A 20,545-nucleotide genomic window follows, 5' to 3' on the forward strand; every position below is an offset into this window, starting at 1 on the left:
GAGCTGCTCTAGGGTCTATCCTCACCGACACGTGTGCCCCGTTGGACGGAGACTGACATGGAGGCCCCACATGGCAGGGACTCTCCCGTCTAAACAGTAAACACACACAGAGTACCCGCTACGGGCACGCGGCAAAAGGTACACACCGGAATCGCATCCCCAGTTTTCCCGGAGCTCCTCGCCGCCGCTCTCCTCTTCCTCGTCCTCAACCTCCCCATCCCCAATCCCCATGGCGGTTGGCCCTCGTCGAGCCGCGCACCACAACAACGCCTAAACCCTAGACCACTCGTCACCCACTCACGCGCAGACAGCCGCACTCTCACGCGCGCACGAGGCGGGTCTCGATGGAGGCGGCGGGGATGAGCGGCAGCAGCAAGGCGAGGCTGGCGGCGGTGGCGGCGGGCGTGATCGTGCTGGGCGCGGCGGCCGTGGTGGCGCTCCACGCCGCGGGGGCGCCAGTGGGCCTGCCGCCGCTCGACGCGCTGCGGCGGCGGTTCGGGCGCCGCCGCCGCCGCAACCGCCCCGTGCGCGTGTACATGGACGGCTGCTTCGACATGATGCACTACGGCCACTGCAACGCGCTCCGCCAGGCGCGCGCGCTCGGGGACCAGCTCGTCGTCGGCGTCGTCAGCGACGACGAGATCACCGCCAACAAGGGTCCCCCCGTCACGCCGCTCCACGAGAGGTCCGTCCCGGCCCTCCTCCTCCTCCTCCTTCTCATCACGCCTTTATATGTGATGACGTAACTCTGGCGTGTGATTGCTGTGCTCCAATACAAGGAGAGAGTAGATGATATGCTGTTTCTCGCTTTATTATGTTCTTTCTTTAGAAAGACAGGGGTTCCTTTCATTATGTTTGAGCAATAGAAATCACTGAGATAAATATTGGTACTGGTGTCTGGTTGTATGCCACGAACGTTTTGAACTGTGCAATTTCTACGCCTTCCATGAAACTGAATTCCACACCCTTTCACTTTCTACTAAATATCCTACAAGTGGGTGTGGTGCGAAAGCAAAACAAGGGGTGGCAAAGTTCTAAAATTTTCGTGTAAATAGAAGTCGTAGGTGGTGTGTGCCATAGCCATCTCCAAGTTCTTATTTCTAATCTTGTCTTCTGTTGTGAAAATACAGAATGGTAATGGTCGGTGCGGTGAAATGGGTGGACGATGTCATTCCAGATGCACCATATGCCATAACCGAAGACTTCATGAAGAAGCTATTCACTGAGTATAATATCGATTATATTATCCACGGTGATGATCCTTGTCTGCTCCCAGATGGTACCGACGCATATGCCCTTGCCAAAAAGGCTGGCCGATATAAGCAGATTAAAAGAACAGAGGGGGTGTCGACAACAGACATTGTTGGTACTGGCTCTGCTTCAGTTTTCTCCTTTTCTGTGTTTACTGCTAAAGCTTGCTTTACCATGATGAATTTCTTAGCTGCAAGTTACCTTTGATGGCCGATCTCAGTATCTCACATGCTGATGTCCAATATTGCAATTGATTCTAGTCAACAGAAACCTATTTGTTGTCATACCCCCATCCGGTAGATTTATTGCTTGTCCCCAAGAGTCACTCTGTTTTTCTCGTTCCAGCCATCACATGCACCATAAATTTGCTGTTGTCCATTTACTGGCCAGGATGGTATGGAGCACACGTTATGTTGACCTTTTGGGAACCAATGTTTGTTCAGTTCTTCTAAAGAAACTAATGGCAATGAAATTTACTGTGATTTTGCACTCATTTTTTTCATCGCAGGAAGAATGCTTCTTTGTGTTAGAGGAGAGAGATCGGCTTCTGATAGTCGCAACCACTCTTCACTACAAAGGCAGTTCAGTTCTGGGCATGGTCAGAAGATTGATGACAGTGGGTCTGGAAGTGTAACTAGAATATCTCATTTTCTTCCTACATCCCGGCGAATAGTTCAGTTCTCAAATAGCAGGGTATAATTTCATGGTTTCTCATGCATTAAATATCATTTACTTCTTGCTGATGAATATTCCATGTGGCTCCATAGCATGGTTCTGCACGTAGTATTAATACTTCATATCTCTGAAAAAGTCACTTTTTTCTGGTGAGACTATGAGTAATCCTTGAATTCCTCTTTGTGAACTGCATATAGGGAGTAAAACTATCTACCTGGAATTCTTCTTGTGAACTGCAGATGTGAAATTTCGACGGAACAGATGTTTGTTTTTTTAAGAATCAAGTTTCTTTTATGTTGATAGAATGATTAGTTTTTAGGCATGATAGCATGCTTGTAAGGTTAGCTATAATGATTACGTTTTTCTCCGCACTGAATATGTATACTTGTAAGATCGGCTATTCACTACGACAGAATACAGTTTAACTGTTCATAATTTACACTGTTATACTAGGTAAAACTGCTTTTCTTGTTTACAAATTCATGCCACATTTTGTTATGTGTTGACTGTAACTTTCTCAATGCAGGGTCCAGGACCAGATTCTCGGATAGTGTACATAGATGGTGCATTTGATCTGTTTCATGCTGGACATGTTGAGGTAATACAGAAAAAACTACATCCGTCTCAGCATGCAGACACACTTCCATAGAGGGTGTTGGCTGTGCTTTTTTCTTTCAGTTCTTATTTCAAGGAAGAAATTATCAAGCCTACTGGACTTAACTTTGCAAAACATAGTGATTCACACTTTCTGTTGTGTTTAGATATTACGGCTTGCTCGAGGGCTTGGAGATTTCCTGCTCGTGGGTATTCACACGGATCAGACCATAAGGTAATATGATGGTTGCTTCTTTTCCTCTTTCAACCATTTACAGATTACAATACAGTTCTGCAACAGTCTATGTTCACAATGTGATGTTATGTTGAAGCATAACATCTCTACTCAATTCCTTTTAATATAACATTCAGTTTATATTTAGCTGTTGGTGTTTATTATATGTGTCAGTTCTACACGTGGACCACACCGTCCAATCATGAATCTCCATGAGCGCAGTTTGAGTGTCCTAGCCTGCCGTTATGTTGATGAAGTAATCATTGGTGCTCCGTGGGAAGTTTCAAAAGACATGGTGAGTTATTTGCTCTACACTCAACCTCTATAAACACTTGATGCAACAATTTGGTAATAATTCATTGGATGTCGCACTTACTACAAGTTGAATGCACCCACTTTGCTAAGGAGAAAACCATTTATCCTAGCACATCAAGCTGTTGTCCCCAGTCTTGACCTGCTCCACGACCTCACCTTCACTGGGTTCTGCCTCGGCTGCTGTGTTTCGCTTGCACCACAACATGGGCTTTGCTGCCACGCTCTGTTGTGCTTACCTGTGATACCATGTCATGATTTGTGTTGAAGTATTTATTTGTTGGAATGTGTTTCTCTGAACAAACATTGTGCATTTTCTAGGGATGTGGAACAGGGGGGTGGTGGGAAATGGGGGTTGAATAAATGCACATGGAATAAGTTTTGCTTTGACAGCACAGGTTTCTCCATGTGACAAAAATCATACACTGTTAAATTCAATAAGTTACGCTTGGCAGGTTCCAAATTTTAGTTTGGATGCCATCTAGGTTTGAGCTCAGCTAAACTAGGGCCAGTCAGGACGTGAGATTTGAACCAGATCACACAGAAACCACCAGCTGCAATTTTTTCTTATGACTCATGATTTTCGTGTTATGTGGTGCATGTCAGCTTGTCGGGAGTTCTGAAGCTTCAGTTTTCTGTGCAGATTACAACATTCAATATTTCAATAGTCGTCCAAGGAACTATTGCTGAGAACATGGATTTTGCGAAGGTAATTAAGTTGTACTTCTCTCGAGTATGCAAATGTTGAACATTGACCATTAACTATGGCCCCTCTGTCAGGATGAATCACATCCATATGCTGTCGCAATGGAAATGGGCATTCTGCATAGACTGGAGAGCCCGTTGGACATCACTACTAGTACTATTATAAGGAGGATAGTTTCTAACCATGAAGCCTACCAGGTAACTACAATAGTGTTGGATCAGATTGCTGGGTGGCCGTTTGGTCCTCTGCATGCATTACTGCACCACATATTCTCGGCTGCACATATGTGATTTGCCTTTTGTCTTCATATCAATAATGTGCACACATGAGTTGTTCTATACTGATGTTATGATAGTGAATTATAGTGCTCAGTGAAGCCTTCCCCTAGTGTAGTTTTGTAGTTATGTATATTAAATATTTGTCTGTCCTGGGACCAATATTTCCTGCCATATCTTACGCTCAGTAACATGTTCTTTGGTGTGGGGTTGATGTGGTTCTGGTTCCCATTTATTCTGGTCCCTTGCTCTGGTGTGATTTTACTCATGTTCGGTATGGATCTCTGCTTTGTGCAGAAGCGTAATGAGAAGAAGGAAGCCAGCGAGAAGAAGTACTACGAGAGTAAAAACTTTGTCAACGGAGAGTAACTTGTGAACATATCTCTTGAGAGGAGGTTCTTAACACTTGGTCACAAGCGCAACTGTTAGGTACTCGGTGCTCCACAGGTTTACTGTTTCATTGTTGTTATCTTTCTCATGTTGTCATATGTAGCTTAGGTAGCTCAGGTGCAGTCTTGATGAGTGAGAGTGACAGGTAGTGGTGGTGAATTAGGCGATGCTTGGAGCCCAGATGTGATTCATCTGTGCTCGCTGTCCCTATCTCCCACCGTCCCACGTTTAGGGTCCCTTGTTTATGGTTATGGGCCTTTGCTGCTGCTGTTAATGGCTTTAGTTCCCTTGATGATCACTTTAGGTTTTTCAGAAACTATGGTACCGTCTTTTTATTTTATTTTTGAATGGAACTTGTGGTACACAGTATGAATGTTGGGTTGAATAACTACTTGCTGCGGACACTTTCTTTCTGCATCCTGGTATATGCGGGCACCGGATGCGAGTCCTTTTCTCGTGTATTTGCTTGATTCTTGCCCCGATCTCGAGCTGAAAAATGGACCAACTGATGACAGCAACAGGGTCTGAATGTCTGATGGTACACCTGGATGGACGGTTTTCGACATCCGTGGTCAGTCGGTGACACATCGCCATCCGACGGTACTATAAAAGTTGATGATATGGATATGCAAATCAATGGATTTTGACGAAATCCGCCAGAAGGGTGCCAAGTCTCGACCGGTTCAGGCTGGTACACATTTGGAAGAAAGGGATGTGGTAGCAGCAACCTGTGAGCGATCTACCCAAACAGACAGCACATTTGGGGCATCCTCCCATGTAAGCAAACCAACACTGTTTCTGGCCATCCATCAGCCTTGTCTTGGCTCTGATTTGGATCTGTGCCTGCTCCATCTGGGAAACATTTCCACTTATTTTCCCAATCTTTTGGGAGTGATACATCACACATGAACATGAGTATATTTATATTCACAGAATCAGAGAGTAAGATTAATTCGCATGCATCCATTCCAGATCATGCATTCCTGGATTGGGATTTGGTTTCTGGGGAAATAATTGCGGTGTGGGACAAGCTGAAGATCCAGCTGCCGCTCATTCCAACGACCGCCTCTGGCAGTCCTGTGGCATGCATGGTCACTTGTTATTACTACTCGTGTACGTAATGACAGGAACCTCAGCCACTCCTGCTTTGTGTCTCCAATTAACATCTGAATTAGGCAACCGGCAAAGCAAAGCATACAAGTGTAGCAGCTTAAAGTCATTCTGGTGAGCTTTGTATAAGGTTGACTTTAGAGATGCTTCCAGTAGCTAGCTTTGTGATATTTTCAAGATGAAATTCAAGATTGACTTGGGAACATGGTGCCCTGGTTTAGCTTAATTAGCAAGCCGTTTTGTTTCCTGAAGACAATGGAGTAGGAGGAAGCGTCCGCATTTTATGTTTGCCACGTTTTTAATATCCTGAGAATCAATGAAGAGGAACCCTTGGATCAGTTTTCACCCCACCAAAAAATCCCAAGGGCCAAACAACATCTCCGATATCGTATCTTCTGCCTGATCGACGATCTTTGCATGCATGTGACTGTCTGTCTGACTGTCTTAACTAACACATAGTCGTACACCTGCACGCGTACGCAGGTCTGAACGAGAGGGATTTTTTCTTACTTGGATGGTCGTCTCGGCTGATTTCACGGCTTGTCTTTTAGCTGATGAGCGTGCACGCACAGCACAGCACCTGAGAACTTTGCTTAAAAATCGGCACCTTAGTTAATTGATTATACGGAGTACGCATCCCAAGATCCTGTAGAAAAACGTATCCCAATTAAGATCCACTCGAGGACAGTTAACTTGGATCCAAATGCATGTGCACGCACGCACTTTCACCCACATGCATGCGTACTTACCACGTACGTACTGTATTTGATTTCTCAATCTTCTTCGTACTCTACTCATTAACCCCTCACCGATTCCTTAATCTTCTTCGTAATTGATTCCTTAATGTAGTATTATATAGCCTAGCTTTCTCTTGGTCCCCCTTTGTAGCTTGTCCTTGTGCGTAACCTTGGTCCTTATAGTGATCGATTGTGTGCTTACCTTTATTGCGAAAAATAACTACTCAATAAACATGGGAAAATTAAAAGGTCATCGAAATCTTAGTTTTTCTTCGTTTTTCACGGTGCATAAGGTCTGCTGCCACCAGAATTTGCACATTGCAAACTTTTAGGAAGCGAAAATAATTTTAAAAAAACAAATCGTTATAGAAATAAAATCAATCAATGAAACCGTCCGTTAATTTATTTAGTTAGCTCCAGTTGCTCCACGCAGCAAATCAAACCTAGTCGGTGGCCAGCAGCTGTCATTTTTCTTTTCTTCTTCCATATATACGGCATTTACCACTAACCGTAAAATGTAACCGACCGACCATTCTTTTTAGTCTGTATTTCCTCTATCGTACTGTACATGCATAGGCTGGTCGTTCCCTTTCTCCTTTCCATGCATGCTCAATTGCTCACAGCTCAAGCTCAGTCCCTGGGTAAGAGCATGTCCAGCAATAGTCCACAACAGGGCCCCTAAATTTGCAAATAGGGGCTAGTCCTCATAAATAGGGACCCAAAAATTGCAATTGTCTCCAGCAGGAGCCTCTAAATCACGGTCCCTGTTTCATTCACATCTCATATATTAAACCAAAATTGACCAACCCAAATTCGACACAATTTCAACACAAATCGCCCAATTCAACATCTATCCATTCAATTTCAACACATATTTTCCTAATTCATCGATTCATATCCAATTTGAACACAAAATAAAAAAACCCACCAATTTCAGCCCTCGCAGTGAAGGAGAGGAGGAGAAGGAGATGCCTGCCGCGGCCGTGAGAGGAGGCGGCGGTCGGCGGCACCCATGGGAGGAGGAGGAGGCGGTAGGCGGTGCCCATGGGAGGAGGAGGAGGCGGTAGGCGACGCTCGGGAGAGAGAGCAGGCTGTGGTGGAGGAGGTCGGCGCCGACAGGCCGCGGTGGAGGAGGAGGTCAGCGCCGGCAGGCCGCGGTGGAGGAGGAGGACGGCGTAGGCAGGCCGCGGGGGAGGAGGAGGCCAACTCCGGCTGGATTTGGCGGTGGTGGGAAGCGCTCGGCCGGACAGAACGTGCATCCAAGCAAGAACTCACGCGTGGGGAAGAAGAATCGGGGGAAGTTGGAGAGTAGGAGCCCCTACTTGGCCCGTGAGATTGGGGGCTGGGGGCAAAATTTAGGAACTCTAAAAATTTTAGGGGGCTGTTTAGGCGGCTGCTGGATTGGAAAAGGTTTTTTTCCCTTAAACTCCTAAATTTGGAGTAAGGGTACTGTTTAGTGTCCTACTAGACATGCTCTAACATAACTACCACCTTTGCTCTGCCACTGACAACCGAGACTGACACCACACTAACCGCCGCTGGACTTCATTTCATTTCAGTCTTTCTTCTTCTTTCACGGCATGCGCCCGCGGCAGCTTTTCGGTGAAACGTGGTGGCCTGCCCTGCCCTGCACGTTAACTAGGAAGGTAGCTTTATGAATCAAGCTTTGGTAATTCCAAGGCAGCTCGAGCAGAAGATCTTCTTCCTCCTGCTGCTGTATCTCCTTTTCCCCTCACATGCGTCCCCTTTCTGTGGGATCTCTCAGCACAGAGGGAAGAAAGAGAGTGACAGTGAGTGAGCTGCTCAGCTGCCACTTGGCTAGCTAATGCTGCTGGTGTGGTAGCGAGCGACACTACACCCGTGTGGGTGAGGCGTGCGTGCATGCAGAGCAGACCAGCAGCAGATCGATTCCATGCACATCGATCACATGTGCGCATGGCCACGGCTCAACAGGCAATATAATGCATGTCTCTGGATTGTGGTCCGGCCTCTCCTACTCTTCCATCTCCTGCTTGATTAATTCAAGTGCTTAATTAGTTTGCTGGAGTTAAGTTACCTTTGAAAACACAATGTCGATCCATGTGTGGGGCTTTCTTCGGAGAGTAAATTTCACAGAATCACGTATTCAATTGGCAATGGTAACTAAAAACACGCTTGTGCCATTTTTTTTTAGTAAAACCACAACTCTTAGGAAATCAAAATCTTTCAAAATTTTATATGTTTGACAGTGTTTCTAACATCTGTGGCACATTTGTCGTATGCCATGTTAGATCCGACCCGACCTTATCTCTTTCTCCCCTACCTACTCAACTTCTTTGGGCCGGAATATATCTACACACGTATGTCTTGTTCAGATATGTCTTCTATTAAAATGAAAATCAAATTTAATTACATGTGACACTGGGACCCACACAGTAGCTGAAAATCAAGTGATAAAATTATCAACTTGTTTTTTCTCTTTGTTAATTCATGAGCAGATTGGTTACTTGTGTGAAAGAAAAGAACATAAGTAAAGAGTCCCATCAAGAGGAATCTTTTGGAGGTGGTGGATCCCTCTGTTCATGGTTGGTACGTCTGTACTCGATTTCCAAACAAATCCGGGAAGTCAACTGTATACAGGCTCTGTTTCTACAAGCTATTGATTTTGCAGCCCTTGTCAGCAGGATGAGGGATCACTCGGATGATGGTGATTTTGATTTATTTTTTTCGTGTGTGACCCACCTTTTTTTACAAACACTTGGTAAGATATCATGAAACAAAGAGAAACAATTAAGGAAAAATGTCCTCCTATTTATTTTTAAAAATCTTAATTAAAATGACTTTTACACATAATTTATCTGTAATTTCCCCCCAACTGATAAAATTTTCTAATTATACTATGAATGATTATATCGAGTTATTCGGTACCCTCACTGTTTCTTAATGTATATATGTTTTAAGTTGTCCCAAGTCAAACGTGGTAAACTTTGATCGAATCTATAGGATAAATACCAACATATATAACATAAAAAAATGCACTTTGAAAATACTATTTGAAGTAGTCCTAATTATACTAGTTTGGTGCTGCATATGTTAAAAAAATTATGACAAAATCGATCAAAATCGTCAAAGTTTGATTTTAAGACAATTCCAATGTACTAGTAATTTTCTGAAATAAAGAGTAATTTTTTGAGTTATTTTCTTCCATTGGTTGTGGCCTGTGGACATATGTTCTGTTTATTGCAAGCCACATGCATGGTGCCAAAGTTGTGTGCTGAGAGTTGGGAGGCCATTGCATTCATGGCTAGTAGATTGGCTACAAGAGTGAAAAATGTTTGCCATAAATTCGTGTCGATGAGCAGTGGGCATGGAGCTACTCCACTAGGAAGTACAATTTTTTGATTATTTTCTTTTAGCAAATATTTTGATTTGACTAAAGTGTTAGATTGCTCTCTTTTAAAAACCCAGCTTTTGTTTGCAAGATGGTTGCTTACAAAAGCTAAACAATGAAGAAAAAGGTTGAGTTTACTACCAACCCATTTATTATGGGTTGAAATGAAATGGCAGTACAGTTTCAGGACACCACCACACCACACTATCTCTGTCTGTCTGTCATCATCACTCATCAGTCTCTCACTCATCTCACACAAACGGTTTAAGGCAGAGCTCCTCTGCTGCCGCCGGTGCCGGTGCTGGACGCCGGTGCCTCCCCTGTTGTCTTCCACACAGCAAGTCAGCAGCAGCAGCAAACATCTCTCCCTGTCACTGTTGCCCTGCTTCATTCTCCCAAGAGCTCACTGCCTCTCTTCTCGAGGAGGCGCATGGCATGAAGCCAGCAGGCCGAGGATGAGAGGCTGCTCAGGCTGGGCAACACGAACTAGACGACGACCAGGAGGAGGGAGGAGATGGGGAACTGCGGGACGCGGGAGGAGAATGCCGTCGTTGCCGCGCACGCGCAAGGTCCTTCTTCTTCCTCCTTCCCCTTCCCCCCTTCCCATTCCATGGTTCCGTTTGGGGATTTCTCGCCGGCCGATGCTTGTCTGGTGTCGGTGGTTGCTGGGATCTCGGGAATTGCGCCATAGTTTTTGGAAATTAGTCGTGGAATCGCCAAAAAAGGAACAGTCTTGGCGTCGGTTGTGACTTGTGATGGTGGCGTCCTGTTTATTAGGATCTTCTGCTTGGTGATTTTGGTGCCAAAATTAGTATCGGTTTCGTGAAAAAAAAAAGGATTTGGATTGGAACTTAATGTGATTTCTGGTCTGAAATTTTTCTCTCATAATGTCAGAATAATTATTTTTGGTGAAAAGAGGACTTGAGGATTTGGATTTTGGGTTAGAATCTGCATTTGCTCAAAATATCGTCTTGTTTTTGGTGTCTCCTCGGTCCTTAAGAAGTCCCGTTTTGGTTCCTCTTCTCTGATATTTCTACTATGTTGATCTGTGGTTTCTTGTCTTCTGCATTTTCTGCTCAAGTTGCCATTCTCCCCTGCTTCTTTATTTTATAGGTTGTGTTCATTGGGGGCTGCAATTCCTGTGTGCTCTTCATCACTGTGTATTGTTGACTTCAACTTTTTGCACGGAAAGGAACCATGATCCTGCACGTTGAATAAACATAATCTCTTCTAGTTGCAAGTTGCATCCTAAGCAATCCGGGCCCATTTTCTGTTGCATGAATGCAACTGTGCAGTGGATCTGGTCTCCTGGTTCTGTTTCCTTACTGTTACTAATTTGCATACCTTTTTCTTCTTACACTCCAAAATATTTTTTAGGGAAAAAGGTCTTTAACGGGCGCTAGCAATTGCCACTTCTCAGTTTACCTTTTTTCTCATGTTACAAAGAGTTTCCTAAACATATGAAGGTGATGTTTCAGCAGGAGAATAACTGTCTTTCCTCCAACAGTGTTTGTCAAGAAGACAAGAAAAAGTGCTGATGGTCCAATCTCCTTGTAAATTTCCAACTAAGTACACATAAAAGTTAAAACACATATATCATGTGAATCAATTTTTTTCTTGAATTTCATGGCTTATACTGTCTATATAAACCGAATATTTGAATTTTCTCTAAAATGCCTAGTTGTTCATTTATTTTCTTGAGGAAAAATGGCTAGTTGTTTAGTGAGAGACCTTTTTTTTTAGTGTTGTGAGAGACCTTCCTCTTTTATGTTTTAACCTTTTTCATGTCATAATATCTTGTAAGATTTATCCTATTGATGCATAACTGGCAACAACCTGAACTCCCTTTTCTTTCTTGTTGTTGCAATGCTACGTCTTCAGTTCAGCAGCTCCACTTGTTACAACATTCCACCAAGAATGCCCTTGCAGATAGGAAGCACACACGGACCTCATCTGATGTAAGTGATCCTCCAACACCTAGGAAAATCGAAGATGCCGAGAACATTTCCATATACAACAATGTGATTGCCTTCACGTTGTTTGAGCTGGAAACTATCACAAAGAGCTTTCGTGCCGATTATGTTCTTGGCGAAGGAGGGTTTGGAACTGTTTACAAGGGTTACATAGATGACAATGTCAGGGTTGGTCTGAAATCACTGCCTGTTGCCGTCAAGGTGCTCAACAAAGATGGACATCAAGGGCACAGAGAATGGCTTGTGAGTAAAACCTAGTTATTCTGTATTTATCATTCTTTCTAGTGTTTACATACATGGAAATGCGGAAAATTAATAATTAATATAAGAACTTTGACATATCTTAGTTGTGCATGTTATTGTGTGATATCTGCAGATGCTAGGTATGTATGGAACATTCATATCCATCCCCATGTTTTCATGCTCATGTAGATAACAAGCGTCCTCCAAAACAACAACTAACGAGTTGACTCTATGGAAAATTTGCAAACTTGGCATGCCTGATCTGAATGATTCGCTATAAGCTACAATGGGACTCGTTTTCTTGGGTATGCATTATAAATAAATAGTGGGGAAAGTTAATACGAGGGATCTGACTAATACAAGCGTAGCTCATAACTCACAAGTCATGCTTTTGGTCACTATACGCATTCATTCATTATTGTTCTTGATTAACAGTACTATTATACTCAGAACAAGCAACAGCATATATTTACTCTCTTTTTTTTGTTTCTTGGTCAGACTGAGGTTAATTTCCTGGGGCAGCTAAGGCATCCCAACCTTGTAAAGTTGATTGGATATTGCTGTGAAGATGACCACAGGTTGCTTGTCTACGAGTTCATGTTTCGAGGAAGTCTGGAAAACCACTTACTTCGAAGTAATACTTCTACTACTCTTTGCAACTTACTGAGTTTCTTTGTCATCATAATTATACACATTTTCTCCCAATCCCTTCTCTCTAATGCCATTCACACCGATAAAAATCCACAGTGTGAGCGATGCAAGCACATTGTTTTTCTATCAAGTGCTATCAGTGTGATGTAACTTCTTATCTGCCATGTAGTGATAGGCATCTTTGCTCTGCCATGATCTCAAATATCTGAATAAGTTCCACTTGGCATATAAAATAAGCTTCAGGCTTGTTGGAAACAGCTGCTGGTAGAATCGATGCAGGTATTTGAACAAGTGTTAGAACAAACTTTTAAGGTTTTTCTCGTTGGAGATTATCCAGTAAACATGTGATTTTCATATCCAACTGTGCTGCACTTCTGCAGCTGAATGTGGTCCGTTTATTGTGCTATTGTTGGGGAAAAAAGAGTTATATCCAGTTTACCAAATATTACCTGTTAATTATTCAGCTAACTTGGCCATAGTCCAGCAACCTGAGCGGTCTTTAATTGGTAAACTGTCTGGTTTGCTTGGTTATGTGTGCCAGCTGCCAATTTTCTGTTGTCTGGTTTGACCTTTTGTGACTCCTGTTTATTCCTTATAAGAGACAAATCTAAATCCTGCAAAGATTGGTTCCCTTGGTTGATAAGAGTATATGGACATAATGTTATTGGCCCCACATTTTGCTATGAACTTATATATGACACAGAGAAAAGTTTGCTGACTCAATCTCTGGTTCCTCCCTCCTCAGAGACGGCTACTCCATTGCCCTGGGCTACAAGGATGTCTATTGCACTGGGAGCTGCCAAAGGGTTAGCTTGTCTCCACAATGCTGAAAGACCTGTTATCTACAGGGATTTTAAGACCTCAAATATTCTCCTGGACTCTGTTAGTATTCATTAATTTCCCACGTCTTTCCTTTTTTTCCTTTTCAGTTCTTTCCATATCCATTGGAAATGCATTTATGTTTGTCGTAATGACAATTATATGTCCACAGGATTATACTGCTAAATTGTCTGACTTTGGGCTGGCTAAAGCTGGCCCAGAAGGTGATCAGACCCACGTATCAACACGGGTGATGGGAACATATGGTTATGCTGCCCCTGAATATGTGATGACTGGTACTGCCCTCATTTCCTAAAATTTCTCTGGTCACTAATTTCCGTAAGCGATGCCAGTAAACTGTTTGGTTATGAGTTTCCCAGTGTCGCATTGTGCAGTCGCAAAAGCTACTACATGAGCTGAGATCTGATCACACATAAGTATATACCATGTGCTCTTTTTTTCAGTATAGATAGTATTTTACTTTCTAGCAAAGTGTAACCAATGACACGCGAGCATGCAATGTTTGTCTATCTCTGCGAGTTCTCATGAATATACCTTATGGCAGGTCACTTGACTGCCAGAAGTGACGTCTACAGCTTCGGTGTTGTCCTTCTCGAGCTCCTGACAGGGCGGAAGTCCATCGACAAGTCCCGGCCCAGCAGAGAGCACAGCCTGGTTGACTGGGTTCGCCCCAAGCTGAGCGACAAGAGGCGACTCCTCCAGATCATTGACCCAAAACTGGAGGGACAGTATTCAGTCAGAGCTGCTCACAAGGCTTGCAGCCTCGCATACTACTGTCTGAGCCAGAACCCCAAGGCCAGGCCCCTCATGAGCGATGTCGTTGAGACTCTTGAGCCGCTGCAGGGCGGCAGTGGAAGCGATGGTGCTGCTGTTCATGTCGGTGGCCTGCCCGACTACAGAGTTCACCGCAGGCTGACAGGAAACAGCGTCCACTGCAGGGCCATCCCCAACCCTAAGTGCTCCCCCGCTGTCCCGGCATGCAGGGTGAGGTGATCACAACATCTGCTGTTTCAGGTTTAGCCACTGCTGCAGTAGATCCAGCTGTACATTACGAGCTTTTCGATGTGTAAATTTGATCCGCACAATGCTGCTGCCTTTTGTTTCTGCTGCTTGTAAGGCCCCTCTAATTTTCGCGGTGGTCTTACGGTATCCTTGACCGAATGATCCCCGCCGAAACCGGCTGGGTTTAATCCCTGGAAATGAAATGCTGAACCAAGAGTGGTTGGTTCGCAATAGTATGACTATGGAACTGTGGAAGTACCGTCACAGGTTGGAGCTTCTTTTTTCAGATATCTCAATCTGGGATTGTGCTCCATAAGTTTCTGTCATATGATAAGCAGCTACAAATAAAATTAGAGAAGTTCCTGAGATTTTCTTGTCTGATAATTTTATGTTGCATAGCTTCTGCTTGCAGTGAGCAATTGATTAAGCTCCACTCTCTGACTGCTGCTATACTGGTTCATAAGTTCCTGTCATAATATGCATCTCATTAGCATCAGTCACTGCTGAGTAATGGTAGGTAATCAACCTCAACTTCACTGGCAGTACAACAATCTTTAGCATGGCATAACCACCATGATTCTGCTCCAGGTCGCTTTGGAACGCAGGATTTTCACAGGAAACAATTTTGACTTGACCCCATAACCGAATTTGTCCAGGCATAAGAAAGTGTTGAGACAGTTTGTTCAGGAAGCAAAACGAAGAAACTTTTCGAAGTGGCGAGTCGTTCTCAATCAATTCGATTTGAATTACTAAAATTCAATGGTGCCAACGAGCCATGGTCGTTGTCGCCATCATCGCTCGCATTACGTGGTGGTGGTTTTGTGTGAGTGAATGCGTGACGTGGAGCGAGCCAGATAAGCTCTGGCAAATGAAAGCGATGGATAGCTTTTTCAGGGACAATAATGAAGAACACTATCTATCTATGAATCTATCCATGGGGGGCAGACAGAATGAGCATCCAAATTAAAACAAGTGTCACCGGTTGATTGATGTATGGTGTTCAGAATTTTGATGCCCCAAATCTCATGCCAGGCAAACCATGTATATGGTCCTTAAAAATGGTGCATTATTGCTAATTAGTGGCGAATGGAAAGCTGACTAATTTAGGCAATACGCCGGAATAAAGAAAAGGACAATAATGCTAAGTAGTATCATCATAAAAATCAGGGGGCTGGTGAATTATAATATTCCCTTGTCAAAGACATTGGACTTCCACAATGGGAGGGAATTTTCGGAACATAGGTCAATACTATCCCTCTAACTTACTGACAAATGACATTAATAATTTGTGGAAAAATATTAAAAAATAACTTTGTGCATCCATAATTCTTAATGTAGAGGCCTAAGTTTCTATTATTCATATTTTTTACAAGCATGAAGTTTTTTCCAGCTAATCTTTCAAAACTCTAAATTGATTTCTATTTGGAGGTCGTCTGTGCATGATAATAGATCAATGTGTCATCAAAGTTCAGATTACTAGTGGCCTGACGTTTCTTGCCTTCAATATAAAAGGGTTACTATAGTTTCGAAAAATATTCTTCAAGGCAAATTAAATGGTGCTAATTAACTGTACGATCTAAGCAATCTAAAAAGTTATATACACACCCTGTTGCATTCTGAACAGATGCACTACTACTGTGCTAGTAATAATAGGATTTTGTTTGTTTGAAGGCGACTTAAATCACGTAATCACATACTTAAAGAAGAAATTATATAGTATGTTAATTCATTCCCCTTTGTTGACGGAAACGGGACATCAGTCACTCTCATTAACTGGCACGCACAAACCACACCGGCTGCCATCAATCGGTCGATTTCTTTTGGAAATGTTTGCACCTTTTCTCAGCCTTTGTTCATATATATGCTCCTTCTTTTCCCCACTGTGGAAAACCAAAAAAGAAGCTTCCTCGATCACAATCGTGCATTTAAGGACGTATGCACACGTGTGGTGCTCCGGGTAAATCTTCGGCCATGCATGTAATCCCTTCTTCGGTACTACCATTGCTGGTTATTACCAATTAATTATCGTAGGTTAGAGGCTTGATGATGATCAATTCAATTTGATCTGCAGTTTGTTGGCATGGCTTTATGAACTTAATTTGATTTGATTATTTGGCAGTTTCTTTTAATTACGCGCAAAAATAAATATACAAACAGGTGAGAGTCCACACGTATATATATTCTTGTACGTGGTGCTGGCATCTCGTCAAACCCCATTTGGATCGCTCGATCGGCGTTAAAGAAAAAGTCCAAGCTTTGGCCTAACCCCAGACATGGCGCCGCCGCCGCCAGGGCGCGTCCCTCTCGCCGCCGCCTCCCTCATCCTTATCCTCCTCTTCCAATTATCCGCCGCCGTCGCCATGGCCAGCGGCTCTTCGTCGCCGCCGGAGTTTTCCTCGTACGTGCCGGAGAAGAGGGTGCTGTACCGAACTCTGTCGTCGTCTTCGTCTCCGGCGGCGGAGCAGAAGGAGCAGAAGGTGGAGCCGGCGGCGACGGTGGCGTTCCAGCCGTTCGAGGTGTGCACGGGGTGCCGGTGCTGCCCGCCGGCGAACAGCTCGGCGGGGTGCGTGGACATGAAGTGCTGCTACGGCATCAACTGCAACCTCCCGGGCAAGCCCTTCGGCACCTGCGCCTTCACGCCGCGCACCTGTGGCTGCACCACCAACGACGACTGCCCCGCCAAGCAGCCGGCCCCCTAGCTCGATCGCTCTACTCTAGCAAATGAAAGCAATTTTACTCCATTCTATTGATATAAATCCGATCCGATACATGTTCGTTGATACTAATTCTTGATTGATCCGATCGAATTGTTTGTTTCGTTCGATTCATATATCGCTGAATCTTAAGATGCCAATGATCGACCCTGAATCAGTGAATGAAAGAAACATCATATCGTTAATTTAATTTGTTTGTTACGTTATCAATCGAATCGATCGCTCGTCGAATTACTAACATCTACTGTAGTTGGTTGTTACTGACGGTTAGATTCCTCAACAACAACAACAACAACAAGAACAAAATTTACTGACGTAATCTGAATTTTGAGAAATCAAAACGGGTGAATGGATGGATGCATGGCTGCCGGTTTGTGAGGCGGTGGCTGCTGTCGTGTTTGACTCTCTCGAAGAACTGCCTAACATTGTGAAAGCCACGTTACGTTCATCTGACGAATTTTCAGGTCACTCACTGGTAGATGGTAATTACTGCTATATATTTCTTATTTTTTCTTCTCCTGAAATTGATACTGACCCGTTGCCATTGCCACTCGAGATGCTGATTTTTGGTAAGTCGATCAGCACGAGGAAATTAACGAAGCTACCTGCCGCCTGCAACGTACCTGCAAAACATTCTCTTGTCTTTCACTGTCAGACAGCTTCAGTCAGCCCGGAACTTAAATTAACTAGTGCTGCTGAAACAAAGGCACGCACGCACGTAGCTCTGTCAGATCAGACCACCCGACAGGACAAACTAGGCATCAAAATCAAGATTGGATCGTTCAGCAGATGGAGATGGGACATCAATGTATATGCAACTCTTTTGTTAATTCTGTTCTAAGCTAGCTTGCACTCCACTAACTCTTCTTCTTCGATCGGTGCGATATATGGGCCGTCTTTGTGGCATGAGTGAAACCTACCCAAATTGCGTGTGTGAAGCCCACAAAGAAATGGACGCTTCGGTTTCTACAAGCTTTGTATACATAAGCCCAATGGGCCCCCAGCAAAGAAGGCCGCCGCGGCGCTTCTCCCCGGCCTGCTCCCGACCCCTGCTCCTCCGATGAGCATCACCATCATCATCCCGCCGGCGGCTTCCAACCCCCGGCCGAGCCGACGCCGTCGAGCGCTGGGACGCGCCAAGAACTACAAGAACCGCCCCAGGAGCCCTGCTTCTTCTTATTCTTCGTCCGGCAGCACTGCAAGCCAAGGCCGCGCCGACTCCTGCGCGCGCTGGGACGTGAACAAGAAGATCAAGAACCCCATCAGCAGCAGCAGCAAGTCGTCTTCTTCGATGTCGTCCTCCGCCGATCGCTGGGACGCGCACAAGAATATCAAGGCTCGCGACGCACTTCCTGACGCCGAGAGCCACACGGGCGACAAGGAGGACAGGACGACGGCGATGGAAGAGACGGCGGCGCCCCGCAGGACGCATCCGGTGTTCTCTGGGCCGAGCTTCGTCGTCGCCTCGCCGGAGCCGAGCACGCTGCCGATGCCGGCCTTCGTCTTCCCTCGACGCGCCGGGACCGGCATGACCGTTCCTCTGCCGGCGTCAGTGAAGGCACACTAGCTAGCCGCTTAATTGATCGTGTGTGCACTGCACCCAAAGCTTGTACTAGTACTTTGTAATCGATGTAGTATTCATTTATTCGTTTATTCAATTGTCCAATTGAGTTGATGATCTTCTCTCTGTCTGTTGATCCTAATTTCAATTAACCGATGCAAAATATATAGGGTACTAATGGAATCACATTTTGCCGGTTTCGATGTGAAATTATAATCACCATATATACGCCATTTCTAACAGCCTTGTGTGTGCCCGTGACCGTAAGACCGTAGGTCTAACCTGATTACTGAAACCTCGATGAAAATTTCCAACAGAGCCTCTCTGACTCGCTAACATCAAGAGGGAGAATTGAAAAAAAAATGAAGCCTTCAGAGAACTGATCAACTTACCACTCCCAATGGGCCTCCTACCGAACGTTATAGGGAACAATATCTTGCAAATTCAGCCCAGTGGGATAATAAAGCCCAACAACTGTTTCAGATCGAAAATGCACGAACCTATTCTCCCCCACACAAAAAGGAGAGTTTACACTCAAAAAAGAAAGAGAGAGAAAAGAGAGAGTTAAACTCACATTGCACTCTCGAACACTAATCATGCTGCCTTTTTCCATCTCCAAAGAACAATGGTTAATTAAATTCGTAATTGCAACTTGCAGAAGATTAAAGAGCAAGTAAGTACGGTCCTTTCCCCCATTTTGGTTGTTTAACTAGCTCCCCTAATCTCGCCGATGCATAAGCCAATCGATCTCGATGAACACACCAAACCCACCATTGCTTGTTTGTGGACTATATATGGTTAACTAATAGTAATCGAGCTTAAAGAGCGAGAGAGTGAGTGATGCTGATTAGGATCACACATTGTTTTGTGCATGCGTGCGTGCTTAAAAGGGCAGCAACTAGCGTGGCATCACGAGCGAGCGCGACTGGCGGCCCACCCGGCAGCTAATTGTTCATGATCGGAAAATGAGAAATTCCTCTTCGACCTAATCTTGTCAGTAGCTACTAGCTAATTAAGTTAATCTGGTGTCGTTTTTGCATGCCTTGTCCAGGGTTGTCTGTTTGTCATTAGCCATCGATCGTCCCTGCATGCATGTGGATTAAACAGTGGATCTCAGAGGCTAAATACATTGTTCTTGCAGATCTCTAGGAAAAGATCGATCGAGATTCCTCAGGTGATATGCCTTGTTCTCACTCGCCTTAATGGTCTTCGATCGTCACTCGAGAGTCCATGGATTCTTCGTTGCATGTGCATATATATGTAGTCCATGTAAAAAAGTTTGAGGTAAATTATACATGCATGCATTTATGCTAGATTAATCAATTAATATTGAATTCAAGTAGTACTCGTATAGGGACTAGGGAGCCAAAGTTTTGAGACTTTGTCCAAAATGCACGTGGTGTTTTCATAAACTGGTGGGAGTACATTGCTAGCTAGCTAGCTAGCTAGACTGGTTGCTGTCCAAAAGAAGAAGAAGAAGAAGGATTCTTTTCTTTTAAGAAAAAGAAGAAATTACTTTTGCTTACGTACTATACGTACGGCCATATATATATATGGAGTATATAATATGTTAGTGGATTTGTAGCGGGTGTTTAATTAGACATTTAGTCCAGGGGTCGATCAAATCAGAATCTGCAGGGTCGTGTGTGGATCGACGAGGATCCAATCAAAATCCCCCTCAAGCATACATAAGCCATGCAAGTTGTTCAGTGTCAGGACGTACTTTTTCGATCCGTACATGGCACGAAAAGTATATAGAGAATATATGCGCGCGCTAGGTGATCGATGTAGCTAGGAGCTAGTCGCCTAGTCATGTTGATTTTTGATAGCCACTCCACTATATAGATAGTAGTTTAATTTCTCTACTCTTTGCTGCATGCGGTTTTGATGCAAACAACTTGTAATT

At 44.2% G+C, this 20,545-nt stretch overlaps 3 protein-coding genes across 4 annotated transcripts; all 3 read left to right on the top strand.

The window, feature by feature from the left end:
- The first annotated feature begins 120 nt into the window (after positions 1 to 120).
- Positions 121 to 4,851, top strand: LOC100824135 (ethanolamine-phosphate cytidylyltransferase). Its single transcript, XM_003578960.4, has 9 exons — positions 121 to 685; positions 1,131 to 1,366; positions 1,760 to 1,944; positions 2,453 to 2,524; positions 2,688 to 2,755; positions 2,930 to 3,050; positions 3,711 to 3,776; positions 3,848 to 3,970; positions 4,346 to 4,851. Exons 1-9 carry the CDS (start codon positions 345 to 347, stop codon positions 4,415 to 4,417), a joined length of 1,284 nt encoding a protein of 427 aa, XP_003579008.1. The 5' UTR covers positions 121 to 344; the 3' UTR covers positions 4,418 to 4,851.
- Positions 4,852 to 9,818: 4,967 nt separating this feature from the next.
- LOC100824444 (probable serine/threonine-protein kinase PBL8) lies at positions 9,819 to 14,748 on the top strand. 2 transcript variants are annotated; one of them, XM_014903103.2, is made up of 7 exons: positions 10,165 to 10,224; positions 11,537 to 11,613; positions 11,796 to 11,871; positions 12,370 to 12,505; positions 13,268 to 13,404; positions 13,514 to 13,637; positions 13,907 to 14,748. In XM_014903103.2, the coding sequence occupies exons 1-7, from the start codon at positions 10,198 to 10,200 to the stop codon at positions 14,353 to 14,355; spliced, it is 1,026 nt and encodes a 341-aa protein (XP_014758589.1). In that variant the 5' UTR covers positions 10,165 to 10,197; the 3' UTR covers positions 14,356 to 14,748. The 2 variants fall into 2 exon arrangements, with proteins under 2 accessions (XP_003579009.1, XP_014758589.1); XM_003578961.4 differs by having other exon boundaries at positions 9,819 to 10,224; positions 11,537 to 11,871.
- A 1,798-nt stretch (positions 14,749 to 16,546) lies between these two features.
- LOC100834543 lies at positions 16,547 to 17,268 on the top strand. The gene has a single exon (XM_003577074.4). It carries the CDS (start codon positions 16,638 to 16,640, stop codon positions 17,061 to 17,063), a length of 426 nt encoding a protein of 141 aa, XP_003577122.2. The 5' UTR covers positions 16,547 to 16,637; the 3' UTR covers positions 17,064 to 17,268.
- The last annotated feature ends 3,277 nt before the right edge of the window (positions 17,269 to 20,545 follow it).

This window comes from Brachypodium distachyon, chromosome 4 (genome assembly GCF_000005505.3).
Source record: "Brachypodium distachyon strain Bd21 chromosome 4, Brachypodium_distachyon_v3.0, whole genome shotgun sequence".
NCBI classification, from domain to species: Eukaryota; Viridiplantae; Streptophyta; class Magnoliopsida; order Poales; family Poaceae; genus Brachypodium; species Brachypodium distachyon.